This window comes from Staurois parvus, unplaced genomic scaffold (genome assembly GCF_062004578.1).
Source record: "Staurois parvus isolate SC_StPar_1 unplaced genomic scaffold, SC_StPar_1.0 ptg000672l, whole genome shotgun sequence".
Classification (NCBI taxonomy): Eukaryota; Metazoa; Chordata; class Amphibia; order Anura; family Ranidae; genus Staurois; species Staurois parvus.
The window spans coordinates 4,033,728-4,052,220 of NW_028318468.1; the positions used below are offsets into that span (position 1 = coordinate 4,033,728).

The 18,493-nt window shown below is 40.0% G+C and overlaps 1 protein-coding gene across 6 annotated transcripts in view; it reads right to left on the reverse strand.

Annotated features, from left to right (window-relative positions):
- FAM184A (family with sequence similarity 184 member A) overlaps positions 1-18,493 on the reverse strand; it is a 327,003-nt gene that overhangs the window by 91,545 nt on the left and 216,965 nt on the right. For all 6 annotated transcript variants that reach the window (XM_089652182.1, XM_089652183.1, XM_089652184.1 and 3 more), the window contains 2 exons: positions 18,328-18,449; positions 18,086-18,236 (listed from right to left, as the gene is read on the reverse strand). In XM_089652182.1, the coding sequence (XP_089508308.1) occupies positions 18,086-18,236; positions 18,328-18,449 (273 nt within the window). The remainder of the gene's footprint in view (positions 1-18,085; positions 18,237-18,327; positions 18,450-18,493) is intronic.

Below are 18,493 nucleotides of genomic sequence, written 5' to 3' on the forward strand. Positions count from 1 at the left end.
CACTGCTGAAGTTTCGAGGGAAAAAAAAATTCATTTTTTTTTGTTAATAAAGGAAGTCTGGAGCCTTCTCTGGCAGGGGAGCCCCCTCTGGAAGGGGGGGCCTGGGGCAATTGTCCCTTTTGTCCCCTTATACATCCCCCTTATACATCCAGCACTGCGTTTGGCCAGATTATTACCAAAGAAACAAAGCTCACAGCAGATAACACAAGAACAGTGCAAGAGATGCCTGATATTGTACCTTGGTGCAGTCTTCTGGGAAAAACAGGAGATCCAATCACGTCAGAAGAAAATTTGATTTTTGGGGGTGATCTGTATACAGTGTACAGAAGTCCCCAGTATTGCCACAATTACAAACAAACAATGTGGGTTTTTTTGCAAGTTATAGAAAATCATAGTTGATTACAGACTAAAATTATATAATATAAATGTGTTTAGCAAAAGTGAAATGTGGGCTTAGTGGGTTTTTTTTTTGCTCCTGATTAGACTGCAATTAGCTGTTTCTGATACTAAACTACTTTTGGAAATAACTTCAGTCTGTTAGTATTTTGATAAACATACTGTTCTGTTTCTTGCTGCTTTGAAATGTTTTTCTTTAACTGGACCAGATTGTGATTAGCATCACATAATTATTACGCTCTGCTGTGTGTATTAAACACTCCTACAGCACTATTTTCTTGTGGCTTTGGCATTCTTGTACTTTCAATGTACTAAAAAAAGACTGACAGCTCTGTGTAAAAAATAAAAGCTGCGTACTTGCAAAATAGCAGAACATGCAATTAGATTGTCTGTTGAATGAATACTTCAGCCTGGATTCCAAAATGTACCTTTTATTTTTAAGGGTTTTCCTTACTGTGGCAACTTCCAAACATGCACAAAGATCACTACATTGCCAAAAGTATTGGGACACCCCTCCAAATCATAGACAGATCTAGATAGATTGATACAGGTGTAGAAAATCAAGCACCTAGGCATGCAGACTGCTTCTACAAACATTTGTTAAAGAATGGGTCGCCTTCAGGAGCTCAGTGAATTCAAATGTGTTATCGTGATAGGTTGCCACCTGTGCAATAAGTCCATCCATGAAATTTCCTTGTTACTAAATATTCCAAAGTTAACTGTTAGTGGTATTATAACAAAGTGGAAGCAACTGGGAACAACAGCAACTCAGCCACAAAGAGGTAGACCACATGAAATGACAGAACAGGTTTAGTGCATGCTGAAGCGCACAGCGCACAGAAATTGCCAACTGTCTGAAGAGTCGATAGCTAAAGACCTCCAAACTTCCTGTGGCCCTTAGATTAGCACAACAACAGTGCGCATAAAGCTTCATGGAATGGGTTTCCATAGCCGAGCAGCCACATTCAGGCCTTACATCACCAAGTGCAATACAAATCGTTGGATGCAGTGGTGTAAAGCACATTGCCACTGGACTCTAGAGCAGTGGAGACGTGTACTCTGGAGTGACAAATTATGCTCCTCTGTCTGGCAATCCAATGGACAAGTCTGGGTTTGGAAAGGTACTTGCCTGACTGCATTGTGCCAAGTGTAAAGTTTGGTGGAGGGGGGATTATGGTGGGGAGTTGTTTCTCAGGGTTTGGGCTTGGCCCCTTAGTTCCAGTGAAGGGAACTCTTAAGGCATCAGCATACCAAGACATTTTGGACAATTTTATGCTCCCAGCTTTGTGGGAACAATTTGGGGATGGCCCCTTCATGTCCCAACATGACTTTCACCAGTGAGCAAAGCAAGGTCGATAAAAGACATGGATGAGCGAGTTTGGGGTGAAGGAACTTGACTGGCCTGCACAGAGTCCTCACATCACCCCGATAGAACACCTTTGGGATAAAGTAGAGCAGAGATGGCAAGCCTGGCCTTCTTGTCCGACATCAGTGCCTGACCTCACAAATGAACTTCTGGAAGAATGGTCAAATATTCCCATAGACACACTCCTAAACCTTGTGGACAGCCTTCCCAGAAGAGTTGAAGCTGTTATAGCTTGTCAGGGCAGGAACGCTGGAATGGGCAGGCAGGCCTATGGTACGGTCACGCTGCGACTGACGACAGCCACTACCCACAGACCAGAGTCTCTCAGGGCGCGGAGTCTAAGCCCCAGGCTACCCTTCACCAGGGCCCCTGATGGTGGGGATGGACTTGACGCAGCCTGAGACCAGGTCGCGGCCCCCGAGTGACCCCAGCTGCGATAACGACTGCCGCCAATGGCGTACAGCTGGTGGGAGCTAGATGGGAACACGAGTAGAGTAGTCAGACAAGCCGGGTCAATAACAACGGAGCAGACAGTACTAGACGGTAGGCAAAGAATACTCAGGTCACGCGCCGGGTTCAGCAACGGGAGGTCAGGTAAAGGGTTAACGCAGAGAGTAGTCTTGTCCAAGCCGAGTCGGTTACCAGGAGAGCAATGGGAACAACACAAGAGCTTGCAACATAGCAACATACAGGACACAAGTGCAGAGCACACTTGCAGAGAGCAGGCTTAAATGTGCTCAACCACACCCTTCTGAGGAGGAGCCGCAGAAGCCTGAAGGCATAAAGGTTCCCACCATGCTTTGCAGAAAACCAAGATGGATGCCAGCTCATGGAGATGCACAAGCTCTGATGAAAGGTAGGACCTTGACATAGCTGCACAGGGTGGGCCAACTCAATATTGAACCCTACAGACTAAGAGTGGGATGCTATTAAAGTTCATGTGCATGTAAATGCAGGTGTCCCAATACTTTTGGCAATATAGTGTATGTGCGAATTAAAGTTTTCTGATGCCCATGTACGAAACTAGCAGTATGAAAATTCCTTGCTGTAGGTAGACATTTTTAATGCCACAAACAATTGTACCTTCACACATAACCCTTTAGAGCTCCTTCACACCTATCCTATCTGATGTGCTGCTCTTCATTGGAATGCCCTGTCAACGGTACAAATTTTGCAGTACACCACAACAGGCAATAATGTGTAGGTGAATTGGTTAAGTGTGTTGGGGTGCCATTCAAGATAATCGGCACCATGAACCATGGTTTGTGCATTAGGGTACCCAATGTTTGAACATGCACATTACCACAAGCAGATATGTGAAGCTGGCCTAAGACTTACTGTTACCCATAACACCATAAAAACTAACGTTTAACCTACCATTTATGATTGTGTGTGTTTTATAGGTTTGTGCAGATGACATCTACTTGTTTAAATAGTGTATTAGAGCCAAGGAGCCTATGACCTTATATAGCACTATATTAAAGTCCTCAGTGCACTGGGACAGTTTTTGAGATTTCTGATCCTTATGATCTCTATTTGGTTCTCCGGGAAATTCCATCTGATGCTCTGATTACCCCTCAATCTGTTCTCTTATTCCTGCTGTCAGCCAATCTTCAACATGACTTTACCAAATGCATTTGATACAACACTGCCTGAATATAGCTTGTTCTGACTTTTGCTTGTTTAAAATATTCTCTTGTTGGATGACTGTGTACAGTTGGCTGCTCATCAGCTTTCACCAGGGAGACAACAGTGCAGGTGGCAGCCTGGAAGTGCCATATATAGAAATACAGCAGATTTTGGGCTGCTGAAAATGAACAGGATCTCCTTAGTATCTTTTCCTTAATCAACAGCATTCTTCAGCATTATCCTGCCTAATATAATAAGCCGCTAGAACAGTTAATGAAAGGAAAATGGCAAGAAAAATGAAAACAAATAACAATTTAAACAATTCACTACACCATTAAGAACAATTTATTCGACAAGCAGCCACTGCTACTTTTTGGATGTGATAAATGTCACAAACCAAGCAAAGGGAAATCAACATGGACCCTTGGATAGTCAATGTTTCCAGCAAACTGAAGTAGTCCTATGTCCCAACAGCAATATTTGTTACAGGGTACTGTCCGAAACAGTAGTAATAGCTTAAAGTTGCCTTGAGCTCACAAAAGAATGCTGAAGAGCATAGCGCTACATCATTATGTGGCGTTGTTCTGTACAACATTCAGGAACACTCACCACCAAGGACAGAAAAGGACACTACATGTCGTGTGACCAAGGACAATTGCCAAAAAGATATGTATACAGGGGGTGATGTACTGGGGCTTCTCATATTTCTTAGGGGTTTCAGTGGGGACATCTCCCCATTGGAATCCCTATCTTTCTGCTACAACTGGGGTGTTCCCACTTCTTTTGTTCAACTCATCATTAAACAAAAGGGATGGAAAACTCAAGCAGAAGAGTGCATCTTTCTCAAAATAGCTAGAATAATTGTGCAGATCTGAGAAATTAAAGCAAACCTCACCAATGAAGTCCTTGAAATATATAAAGAAAACATTGACTTAAATGAAAACTGTCAGGGTAAAAACATATGAAATGCTACTGCAAACTAATCTTTGAAGATGGAAGCTATTTAATGAACAACACAGGCACTTCCTCATGAATCATAAAATATATCTACAGCCAAAACCATTTTTGCAGCATTAAAACAGGAGGGAAGGGTTACGACCCAAGTAATTTTTTTATGTTTTCTTAAAGACAACGGGAAGTGGGAGGAAGTCTCTAAACATTGGAACAAGGAAGATTTCTTCTCCATTCCTGTGAGTGTGATAAAAAATGTGGATTTTCCATCACCTTAAGTCCTAGTGACAATGGTTACTAGGATAAACAAACAAGAGGATGGTTCCTAAAGGCAACAGCCTTGCTTTGCTTCAGTGTTCATAAATTGGTCTCTTAGTTATGTCCACTCCATTACTTTTACATTTGTATTGCAGGATGAGTATAATTACATTATTCTTTAAATAAGTTGGGTAATGAGAATACAACACATTTAAATGCTTTGCAATATTTTTTAAATGGGAAAGAAATGGTAGAATGGCTTGTGGATGGTTATAGGACAGTAAAATACATTCCTCATCCAAGATTTTTTTTTCAACAGCTTTACTCACTGTACAGCTCTGATTTTAGTTAAGGATATTGCACACTATACGTATTCCAGCTCTTTCACACGCCTGGCCAAAATTTTATATTTTTAGCTGAGCGTGATGTAATCGTGCATTTAAATTAGGTTAATCTATTCATGGGTTGCTATGACTGCAAAGTACTTTTTCACTGTAATCTTTAACACATAATACATCTCAGACATAAAAGTGACAATGTTGTCTTTGTAGTTTTCCATTTGCCTATAATAAATAAGTGCACAAATAATTAAAAAGACATTCAACCTCTTTACTGGTAAGGCACTATTGACCACCACTAGTTGGGTATAACACCTAAAACTATATGAGCAATCCTTAGGAAAACCACAAACAAACATGGCTACTTTACGATATAGTTTTTTTAGTTTCTAAGTTAATAATCATCACAACGGCAAGTTACTACTTTATGTTCCTGTGAAAGACGCTAGGGGGGGTATTTATAAAAATTTTTTAAAAATACACCCCAATGTTTTGCAATATATTTTATGCAATATTTAATGCTCTCACACCCATTTCTTTTTTGCACTAGATGACCCATTTGACATCATTTATACATCATGTAAACTGTTTTATGCTCCTTAGATATATGTCAGTATTGCTGCCTTTCCTTGTAACTGCCATTTTCTTTCAATAAAGTGTTGCTCCTCATGGAGAAAAAAAAAACACGGAGAGGAACAAGAAAAAGCCATTCAGACTGAAAAGAAAAAGTGAGACATTCTCATCGCTTTCTTTAAAATACTGAGTGAAAGAAGGAGTGTGTGCTAGCTTTTCTTATCTTCTACGGAGTATGAAAAGAAACAAAGTGCTAGATTTCTGCATAGCTGATATCCAGTACCCCTGTGAAGCACAGGTCCTGTAGAAGACACCAAAGGTTAGATTTACCAAAATGCCAGCCGTTCCTCAGCCTACTGACCCTCTCCTCATCACTTCTTCATCGCAGCAGCATAAATGACGATAACCATTGCAAGTTTATTTTATTACAGCTGATTAACTGATGTATTTCTTCTTTAATTTTACTTCTCTTCTGATAATATATTTGGTCATTTGATATCATTATTCATACTGTATTATAAAGAACAGCAGATCTCTGAATAATGAATGATATAGCAGAACGTTTCAAAGAAACAACTGAAAGTAAATTTTTAGACAATAGTACAATTGATCCACTAACTCTGGTTACATTTCATCGTGATAGTAACCTGGCATCGTTACATTGTGCTGGCAGCACTCATATAAGATTACATTGCTCTGGTAGTATGGCATTGCCTCTGTAACTCGGCATTTTCTGCCATGTTACATCTGGCGCATGGTCAAAATTATAGCATCAGGATAGGGCACTATACTAAAATTCTGCACGGGTCACCATATTACTTTGACTCTCAAAAATGTTATTTTATCCTTTTCTTTATACTATTTTATTTCAGCTAACTATATTTACCTGAACACTGGGATACAAAACTGAACATAAATTCTAACTTTTCCCACTTTATCCAAAGGTAAAGCAATAGTTTTAGCTGGAGCTCAATGTTAGATTAAATATTTGCTATTTGATATTATTAGAATCTAAATTACTAGTTTTGTATAAAATGGATATAAACATTTTTAAAAACCCTTTTTGGAAAAATGATTGCGTCTTAAAGCAGATGTTCACACTCTAGATGTACTTGGCTCATCACCACCCCACCCACTTCCTCTCCCCTGCTGCACACATATACAGTATCATGTTTGAGATATGTGATGTTCATATTCCAGGAGGCACCAGAAGCCTTGCTCATCACCTCATTCACTAACAGAAGAGGACCGGACCCTCAAAGAGGCGACGCAGCCTTCGGTTGACATCATAGAGGATCTTCTCAGCAGGACAGCACTGGATCTGCTTTGTGGGTGAGTAACTGAAATGTGCACAGCCAAGCATCAGCTATGCAGGGGAGGAAAAAAATATTGGAGGGTGAAACTCCTCTTTAAACATATACATGCACATGTATAAGAGCAGGGTGAACAGCAATCTTTTATTAATCTTTCAGCAAATCTTTATAATGCTTTCGGCAAGCTTCAAGCAGCTTTCCTGAAGCACCCTTCAGCTTGTTTGGAAATGAAAAATGCAGAATTCAATAGGAGTGCTCACTGTCACTTTAAACAAACTGCTAGCATCCCTCAGCAGGCTTTCAACATGTTTCAATAAGTGCTAATGCCTCCTGGCAGCTTGTTTCTGAAGTAACAGTTAGCACTCCCATCTGTGTTTAACATTGTCATGCTGGAGCTAAATAGTACCTATATGTATACCAGTGTGAAGTTCGGTCTTTGCCCACATGGGAAGTACAGGTGTTCCATGCGCAGGCAGTCCCATTCATGTATATTGGGATGTTACAGCAACATGGACACAGTCGCTTGTCCCAACTTTAATGCCATGTGAGTGTGGGTCCCCCAGTGCAGACAGTGTGCATTTAGTGGCAAGCACCCACATGTCTGTGCAGGCTCTGCATCCCAACAGACATGAATTGGACTGCCTGCGCACGGATGCACGAAACACCTGTGCATCACGTGCAGGCAAAGTTGACCCTTCATGGTGTACAGATAGGTACGCTCTTGTGAATGAGGCCAAAAGCAACAACAATGCTTGCTAAAATCTCTGCAAATGCTTTGTAAAAGCTTATCGTTCACACTGCTCCTATGCAGGCTGAAGCCTGTGTGAGTGGGGCCTTACTGTTCACCAATCTACATTAAAGTAAACCTGAGCTTGTAATAAAGCAGTAAATAGACCCAGCACTGAGTTCATTCCATGGTTGCCAACATACCAAAAGTTGTGTGCCCCAACAGTTTGAACTGGGACTTTAAGGACAACCCAAAACAGACAATAGATAATAATTAAATAGTTATTTTGAGGGAACAGCAAATTTATACTGTTATACAAGCTGTACACTCACTACTTTACAAATGTGAGGGGTGTACTCACTTCTGTTGTATACTGTATATATATATATAAATATATATATCTATATATGTGTGTGTGTGTGTGTGTGTGTGTATATATATAGTTAGGTCCATATATATTTAGACACAGGCACATTTTAGTTTTTTTTTTAAGGTGTTCACCAAAACATGTTAAAGCTATAGATATATAATGGATATGGGCTTAAAGTGCACACTCTCAGGTTTAATTTGAGGGTATGTATATTCAAATTGAAGGAAGGGTTAGGAATTACAGTTCTTAAGAGTAGCCATCCTCCCTTTTTCAAGGGACCAAAATTAATTGGACAATTGAATCAAAAGCTGTTAAATGGCCAGGTGTGGGCTACTCCTTCATTATTTCTTCATCAATTAAGCAGGTAAAAGGTCTGGAGTTGATTCTAATTTTGGTATTTGCATATGGAATCTATTGCTGTGAACCTACATCATGCGTTCATAGGAGCTGTCCATGCAAGTGAAACAGGCCATTGTAAGGCTTCAAAAATGAAGCAAATCCATCAGAGAGATAGCAGCAACATTAGGAGTGGCCAAATCAACAGTGTGGTACATTCTGAGGAAAGAAGAACACACTGGTGAGCTCAGCAACATAAAAAGGCATGGGCGTCTATGGAAGACAACAGTGGTGGATGATCGCAGGATGCTCTCTATAGTTAAGGAAAACCCATTCACAACATCCAGACAAGTGAAGGACACTATCCGGGAGGTGGGCGTATCATTATCAAAGTCTACAATTCTGTCTGCTGTACACCTTTTTAATGAATAATTAGACTCACCTGTAGTTGAATTCTTGTTTACTAGGATTTTGTGTTCTAAAATTTAGCTTTGCTGCTAAGACTTTTATTGGGATGCATCCATTTTTGCAACATGGTATTGATTGAATTTGTTAGGAAAAATACATTTTTGTGTGCAAATTAACAAATCTTATTTGCAATCAATGGCCCGCATTTGTGGGAGTATATTTTAGTATAGTGTCCCATAGAAAATGTTGATAGGAAAGTAAAGGTTTTCTGACCTATCTGTTGGGGTGTACTCATTTATGCTGAGTATATTTGGACACAGGCACAATTTTAGTATTTTTTCAGGTATTTACCAAAACATGTTCAAGCTATAGTTATATAAAGGATGTGGGCTGAAAGTGCACACTCTCAGGTTTAATTTGAGGGTATGTACATCCAAATTGGAGGAAGGGTTTAGGAATTACAGCTCTTAAGAGTAGCCATCCCCCCTTTTTCAAGGGACCAAAAGTAATTGGACAATTGAATCAAAAGCTGTTAAATGGCCAGGGGTGGGCTACTCCATTATTTCTTCATCAATTAAGCAGGTAAAAGGTATGGAGTTGATTCTAAGTGTGGTATTTGCATATGGAATCTATTGCTGTGAACCTACATCATGCGTTCATAGGAGCTGTCCATGCAATTGAAACAAGCCATTGTAAGGCTTTAAAACCTAAACATATCCATCAGAGAGATAGCAGCAACATTAGGAGTGGTTAAATCAACAGTGTGGTACATTCATAGGAAAGATGAACCCACTGGTGAGCTCAGCAACATAAAAAGCCATGGACGTCTATGAAGACAACAGTGGTGGATGATCGCAGTATCCTCTCTATGGTAACGAAAAACCTATTTACAACATCCAGACGAGTGAAGGACACTCTCCAGGAGGTGGGCGTATCATTGTGAAAGTCTACAATCAAGGGAAGACTTCACAAAAGCAAATACAGACGGTTCACCACAAGGTGCAAACCATTCATAAGCCTGAAGAATAGAAAAACCAGTATAGACTTTGACAAAAAACATCTAAAAAAGCCAGACCAGTTCTGGAAAAGCATTCTTTGGAAGGATGAAACTAAGATGAATCTGTACCAGAATGACGGGAAGAAAGGAGTGTGGAGAAGGCTTGGAACAGCTCATGATCCCAAGCACACAACGTCAACTGTAAAACATGGTAGAGTCAGTGTGATGGCATGGGTATGCATGGCTTTCAGTGGCACTGGGTCATTGGTGTTTATTGATGATGTGACAGAAGCAGCTGGATTAATTCTGCAGTTTTTAGAGATATACTGTCAGCCCAGATTCAGCCAAATGCAGCAAAGTTGATTGGACGGTGTTTCACAGTACAGATGGACAATGATCCAAAACACACTGCAAAAGCAACCAGGAGCTTTTGAAGAAAAAGAAGTGGAATATTCTGCAATGGCCAAGTCAATCACCTGATCTCAACCCAACCGAGCATGCATATAATTTGCTGAAGGCAAAACTAAAGGCACAAAGACCCACAAACAAAGATTAACTGAAGACAGCTGAAGTTAGAGCCTGGCAAAGCACCAGAAAGGAGGAAACCCAGTCTTTGGTAATGTCCATGGGTTCCAGACTTCGGGCAGTTGCCAGTAAAGGATTCTCAACAAAATATTAAAAATGAACATTTTATTTATGATTATATTCAATTGTCCAATTACTTTTGGTCCCTTGAAAAAGGGGGGATGGCTACTCTTAAGAGCTGTAATTCCTAAACCTTTCCTCCAATTTGGATGTACATACCCTCAAATTTAACCTGAGAGTGGGCACTTTCAGCCCACATCCATTATATAACTATAGCTTAAATATATTTTGGTAAATACCTGAAAAAAATCTAAAAGTGTGCCGTTGTCCAAATATATATGGACCTAACTGTGTATGTATATATATATATATATATATATATATATATATATATATATATACAGGGGCAGACTGACCATTTGGAAACTCGGGCACTGCCCGAGGGCCTGGGGTCTGTAGGGGGCCCCATGAGATGCCCCTGGTACTTTTTTCATAGGCTTTTTTGAGTTTGGGCAAGGACACAGGGGCCCCATGATCCCCTATTGCCAGAGGGCCCCATGAGTTGTCAGTCCGCCCCTGTATATATATATATATATATATATATATATATATATATATATATATACAGTCAGGTCCATAAATATTGGGACATCGACACAATTCTAACAGTTTTGGCTCTATACACCACCACAATGGATTTGAAATCAAACAAACAAGATGTGCTTTAACTGCAAACTGCAGTTAAATTTGAGGGTATTTACATCCAAATCAGATGAACGGTGTAGGAATTACAACAGTTTGCATATGTGCCTCCCACTTGTTAAGGAACCAAAAGTAATGGGACAGAATAATAATCAGAAATCAAACTTTCCCTTTTTAATACTTGGTTGCAAATCCTTTGCAGTCAATTACAGCCTGAAGTCTGGAACGCATAGACATCACCAGACGCTGGGTTTCATCCCTGGTGATGCTCTGCCAGGCCGCTACTGCAACTGTCTTCAGTTCCTGCTTGTTCTTGGGGCATTTTCCCTTCAGTTTTGTCTTCAGCAAGTGAAATGCATGCTCAATCGGATTCAGGTCAGGTGATTGACTTGGCCATTGCATAACATTCCACTTCTTTCCCTTAAAAAACTCTGGTTGCTTTTGCAGTATGCTTTGGGTCATTGTCCATCTGCACTGTGAAGCGGCGTCCAATGAGTTCTGAAGCATTTGGCTGAATATGAGCAGATAATATTGCCCGAAACACTTCAGAATTCATCCTGCTGCTTTTGTCAGCAGTCACATCATCAATAAATACAAGAGAACCAGTTCCATTGGCAGCCATACATGCCCACGCCATGACACTACCACCACCATGCTTCACTGATGAGGTGGTATGCTTAGGATCATGAGCAGTTCCTTTCCTTCTCCATGCTCTTCTCTTCCCATCACTCTGGTACAAGTTGATCTTAGTCTCATCTGTCCATAGGATGTTGTTCCAGAACTGTGAAGGATTTTTTAGATGTCGTTTGGCAAACTCTAATCTGGCCTTCCTGTTTTTGAGGCTCACCAATGGTTTACATCTTGTGGTGAACCCTCTGTATTCACTCTGGTGAAGTCTTCTCTTGATTGTTGACTTTGACAAAAAATACACCTACCTCCTGGAGAGTGTTCTTGATCTGGCCAACTGTTGTGAAGGGTGTTTTCTTCACCAGGGAAAGAATTCTTCGGTCATCCACCACAGTTGTTTTCCGTGGTCTTCCGGGTCTTTTGGTGTTGCTGAGCTCATTGGTGCGTTCCTTCTTTTTAAGAATGTTCCAAACAGTTGTTTTGGCCATGCCTAATGTTTTTGCTATCTCTCTGATGGGTTTGTTTTTTTTCAGCCTAATGATGGCTTGCTTCACTGATAGTGACAGCTCTTTGGATCTCATCTTGAGAGTTGACAGCAACAGATTCCAAATGCAAATAGCACACTTGAAATTAACTCTGGACCTTTTATCTGCTCATTGTAATTGGGATAATGAGGGAAAAACACACACCTGGCCATGTAACAGCTGAGAAGCCAATTGTCCCATTACTTTTAGTCCCTTAACAAGTGGGAGGCACATATGCAAACTGTTGTAATTCCTGCACCGTGCACCTGATTTGGATGTAAATACCCTCAAATTAAAGCTGACAGTCTGCAGTTAACGCACATCTTGTTCGTTTCATTTCAAATCCATTGTGGTGGTGTATAGAGCCAAAAATGTTAGAATTGTGTCGATGTCCCAATATTTATGGACCTGACTGTATATATACTTGCGGTAAAGAGAAGTGAAACCTCCATTAGTGAATGCAAATAGATATCACATCAATACTGTGGATTCAATAAGGGTCCATGCAATTTAACTAAGGAGGTTAAATGCCACCTAACAGGTAGTCAAGAAAATGAATAAGAAACAAAAAACACTCCCTGCTATTAAACATCTCCCCTAAGGGTCAATAGTGCACAGAAGTATAGCGCCAACAAGAAATGAGTAAATAGTTCAGGTTTACCCAATGTTTTTCAGCATGTGAGCACCTCCAGTGCATAATATTGTGGCATTCAGAAGATCTCACATAAGTTACATAGTGTGGAGTTTAAATATGGCATCTAAACGCCACCGCATGCACAGTACCAGCAAAGAACCGCGCATGCGCAAGTCCGCCATCATGGCAACCCCGCAGAGCGCCATGGATGACGCCAGGATGATCGCACGCGCCCTGCCTGGGCGCTAATCCAGCGGCTGGTATGCCAGTAGCAGGGCGGGGTGGAACAAGCCCAAGTAGGGGAAAGAGTGGGCGGGAGTCCCTTTTCACCATCCAGCCCTTGGCGCACCAGGGTGCCATCGGTGAGCATATCAGAATAAGATTGCTTCATGGCTTTCTCTGCACAACTATGTTATTCCAGAAGAAAACCAGATGGTATGTAGGTTGTAAATGTTTATATGTTCTTGATTGTACTTTTATTGTTATGCTACTGTGAATTCTGATTCATATTCACTACATTTTGTAGAATGCCTTTCCAGCCATCTTTATCTTCAGCATACCCCGGAGGAAAGACTTATGTTCTGAAATGCATCGGGTTTTCTGTTGAAGATCATTCACCTTTCACTGCCTTCTGAGGTGTAAGAGAAGCTCTTAGCAAGTTATATATACAGTTTATTTACTATGCTGTATGCAGGTTCTTAACATGTATGTTATATATTAAATTATGATGTCTTTTCACATCTTTGAAATAAATGATCTATTTAATTATTATCCATTATCTGTTTTGGGTTGCCCTTAAAGTCCCAGTTCAAACTGTTGGTGAACACACTTTTGGGTATAGAGCTTATAATAAATCTTGTCTATCGCAACGCTTAATTTTAAATTAATCATAGATTAATTTTACTCCTTTATTTCTCTTCTCTTCAAGTTTCAATCAGTATTTTATTTGCATTATTTGTAAGCCTGTTTTAAAAGCAGCATTAGAGCTAAGTGATTTGCTGTCTTAAAGATTGGTCATGGGTCTGCATCCCTACTGGGACATTATCTGAATGCAGCTTATATGCTCTCTCCATGTCTTCCTGGGCTTCTGCCAACATCTAAAAACATTCTGGTTAATTTATTGGCCTCCTGAAAAACTGCCCCTATGTGCATGAAAGTAGTAGTGACAAATTTGTGAGCACTTTCAGAAAAAAGGGACCGATGTGAATGAATGGATCTGTGTACTCTGCAAAGTGTTGCGTAAAATGACAACCCTATATAAATTATTTAGTTGTATAGAATGTTTAGGGTTCTGGGGTTGCAAGGTATTTTTATTTTGTTTTGTTTGAATTAGATTAAGTTTTTACAATGTAAACAATTATTTACTGAAAATGAGTGAAAGTTTTCAAACCTGTCCTACCTGCAACAAAAAAAAATTTAGCGTTGTCCAAAATGTTAATACACAACTTAATTTTTCATAGCTGTTACTGTAATATCAAGTCACCAGATAATGTATGCCTGGATTGAAATGTGCATGGGTAACACAAGGCATTAGTGGTTGATTCAACCTAGTGGCATCTACATATATCTGGGATACAACAGTTTTGGATGGACTGACTCTTTAATCTTTCTATCCATTCAATGCAAAGTAAAGTATGGGTGTCCTCATATTTTAAAACCAAATAAAATATTTCTGCAAGTAAAATGACTGACTGAACAGTGGCAATGAGAGGAGCAGTATACATGACAGGCAGTACTGCATTTATGTCAGGCATTCAGTGAATATAAAATCTTCTTTATTATAAACCCATACATAGGGACATAGGGACAAATAGGATCCAATAAACAAAAAGATGCTAGTATTTTTTGTGTATTGGATCCTTTGTCCCTATGGGTTTGTAATTATGAAGATTTTATATGCACTGGATCACTGGCTGCTGATCTTTCTCTACTTGATTGCACAGGTTAAGTAACCCCTATATTTCATACAGTGTCCATAGATTGCAGCACCCGCTTTTGTATAATGGACATTGTAGCAGACACATGCCTCGGCTGTAATACTTTGCGGCAAGAACTAATCCTCCTATTACCCACTGAATGCAACCCATTTGAGCAACTGGGGCCACATTGCAACCACCCACAGCTGCATGCATGCAGTTGCAGTACTGTACTGCAACATTTAGAGAGTTTAAAAAGGCAGTGAGGAGGTGACAGAACGCCTCCTTACCACCTGTCAAACACCTCTTAAAAGCATTCCGACAGCAGATTCCTTTTCAGAGGCACGGCAATCCTTGTAGGGTATACAAGCCCTGAGAGAGTATTTCCCTCACTTTCTGTGGAGATGACAGGTGTCAGACTGAACAGGAAGCCAGGGGAAATCAACAGGGAATCTGCCTACAGAACAATCTTCGAAATTGGACACAGACAGCAATTAAAAGCTGACAGAAATTCTAACTCTTCCTTGCTAAATCCAAAACAAAAAAAAAGTGTTGGCTGATGCTGGGTTATAATGCTGACAATTCAAGAAGTGAAATGTAGTTTTATGGATGAACTATCTCTTACATGCAGTGCAAAGGACAGAGACAAAAAAAGCACAATATATTTTTACTCTTAATAAAGGGATCCTTACTTTAAAAAAGTCCAAGAAAGGAACTGCCACCAAAATAACAACAGAAGCACCACATTTGATGCCTTCCGTTTTAAGACATTTTTAAACTTACACAACCTAGTTATTTATTAAAATATTCTACTGTTGGTGCAAAATGGTGCAGATATGCTGTAATGCTTTCAGCATTCCCCAGCATGCACAGTAGTTCACTTTTAAAAGTGTATGTAAACGTCTGAAGTCTATTTCATGGCTATGCAAACACAGTACACTAATATACAACTGGGGCATTCATGTAGTAATGTGTGACAAACTGTTTTTTCTCTAATCAAAGATTTAAGTATATACAAATAGGAATGAACAAAATGTACACATATTTTTTGATAAATACACAGAACATTTTTTTCTTTCAGAGAGGACATACATGCACATAGACCATTATAGACAGTTAAACATTAATTATAAAATATATCTATATAATCAATAATGTTCAAACTTAAATCTGCCCTTACCGATCCACATGTACATTTTATCTTACTAAGACATCAGATCCTTTTGAATTCTGTGTTTGGTTGCACTGGATATACAGATGCTCAAACACACATGCCTTCTTTTATTTAAATGAAAAATAATCAATAATCAAATAAATGATGTGATTATAACATGAGGCAAACCTAATACAAACAAGCCTATGAAAACAAGAAATTGCATATTTCTGTTTGGTGACTTTAGATACATTCATTTTAAGGCAGTGCATACACAATGGATTTTAAGCCTTAAGTGCAAAATGCTCAAAAGTGTAAACATGCATTAACTCTCAGAGCATTAAACTGTACATATGCATTTATTAATCATAAAAAGTCTAGAAATAGTGTACAAAATTGACTGGTCATGTTGCCAAGAATGAGCAATATTTCTGTATTTTATGCAGGTGTTCATTATAATAATCACAATCTAATCTTTCTGTTGCAATGATGATGTTGTAGGTAGCTGTAGTGGTCAAAGCCCAATCACAATGTACTCTTACTCATCAATCTACTAAGGACCGGCTCCTGATTGATGTTACAGGTTATAACTTACATACACTATAATGCCAAAAGTATTGGGACACCCCTCCAAATCACTGGATTCAGGTGTTCCAATCACCTCCATAGCCACAGGTGTATAAAATCAAGCACCTAGACATGCAGACTGCTTCTACAAAAATGTATAAAAGAATGGGTCACTCTCAGGAGCTCAGTGAATTCAAGTGTGGAAACGTAATAGGTTGCCACCTGTGCAATAAGTTAATTCATGACATTTCCTTGCTACTAGACATTCCAGGGTCAACTGTTAGTGGTATTATAACAAAGTAGAAGTAACTGGGATCAACAGCACGAAAAGGATCTTGGCAACCTGAAAGTAGATACACTATATTGCCAAACGTATTGCGAAACCCCTCCAAGTCATTGCATTCAGGTGTTCCAATCACCTCCATGGCCACAGGTGTAGAAAACCAAGCACCTAGGCATGCAGACTGCTTCTACAAACATTTGTGAAAAAATGGGTCACTCTCAGGAGCTCAGTGAACTCAAGCGTGATACCATGATAGGTTGCCACTTGTGCGATAAATCCATCCATGAAATTTCCTTTCTACTAAATATTTCACAGTCAACTGTTAGTGGTATTATAACAAAGCGGAAGCAACTGGGAACAAAAACTCAGCCATGAAGTGGTAGGCCACGTAAAATGACAAAGAGGGGTCAGTGCATGCTCAAGCACACAGTGCGCAGAAGTCGCCAACTGTCTGCAGAGTCATTACCTAAAGACCTCCAAACTTCATGTATCCTTAAGATTAGCACAATAGTGCATAGAGAGCTTCATGGAATGGGTTTCCATGGCCAAGCAGCTGTATCCAAGCCTTACATCACCAAGTGCAATGCAAAACGTCGGATGCAGTGTTGTAAAGCAAGCCGCCACTGAAATCAAGAGCAGTGGAGACGTGTTCTCTGGAGTGACAAATCATGCTTCTCTGTCTGGCAATCCGAAGGATGTGTATAGGTTTGGTGGTTGCCAGGAGAACGGTACTTGCCTGACTGCACTGTGCCAAGTGTAAAGTTTGGTGGAGGGGGAGTTATGGTGTGGAGTTATCTTTCAGGAATTGGGCCTGGCCCCTTAGTTCCAGTGAAGGGAACTCTTAAGACACCATAAGACCAAAACATTTTGGACAATTTCATGCTCCCAACTTTGTAGGAACAGTTTGGGGATGGTCCCTTCCTGTTCCAACATGACTGCTTATCAGTGCACAAAGCAAGGTCCATAAAGACATTGATGAGTGAGTTTGGGGTGGAGGAACTTGAGTCCTGACCTTAATCTGATAGAACACCTTTGGGACGAATTAGAGTGGAGACGTGAGCCAGGCCTTCTCGTCCATCATCAGTGCCTAACCTCACAAATACGCTTCTAGAAGAATTTTCAAACATTCCCATAAACACACTCCTAAACATTGTGGACAGCCTTTCCAGATGAGTTGAAGCTGTTATAGCTGCAGAGGGTGGGCCAACTCAATAATGAACCCTACAGACTAAAACTGGGATGCCATTAAAGTTCATGTGTGTGTAAAGGCAAGTGTCCCAATACTTTTGGCAATGTAGTGCATCATATACTCACTGGGATTTTTATAAAATAACTAAAAGTATTTCATAGGTAAATAAAATCCTTTCTCAAGCAGTGCAGCATCTTTTTTATGAATGTACCTGACACACAAAACCACACGGATATGTGGTACCTGGTCTAGAAGGTCCTCCACTTTCTTTTGCCAGCTGTCCTTTGCTGTATTTATTTCTCGCTCCTTCAGTTGCAGGACCTGAGCCATTGCAGCCTTCTTGTCTTCATCATGTTGCATCCTCAGTTCTTCTCTAAGTTTACTGCATTCTTGCCTACAATCAAACAAAAAGGATGGTATTCATACAGAATACCACAATCCACGTTTTTCTGCTTTTGTCATAAACAATGTATTTCTAACAATACCTGAGGGTCTCAGTCCATTTTAGTTCAAGATCTCGTGCTACTTTGTCTATCTTCAATCTCTCTTCTTCACGCATGGCAGATATCACAGACTCATGCTCCCGTCTTTCCCTTTCCAGCTCTCCCTGAAAAAATAACATAGAAATTTACAGACTGTGAGCATAATCTA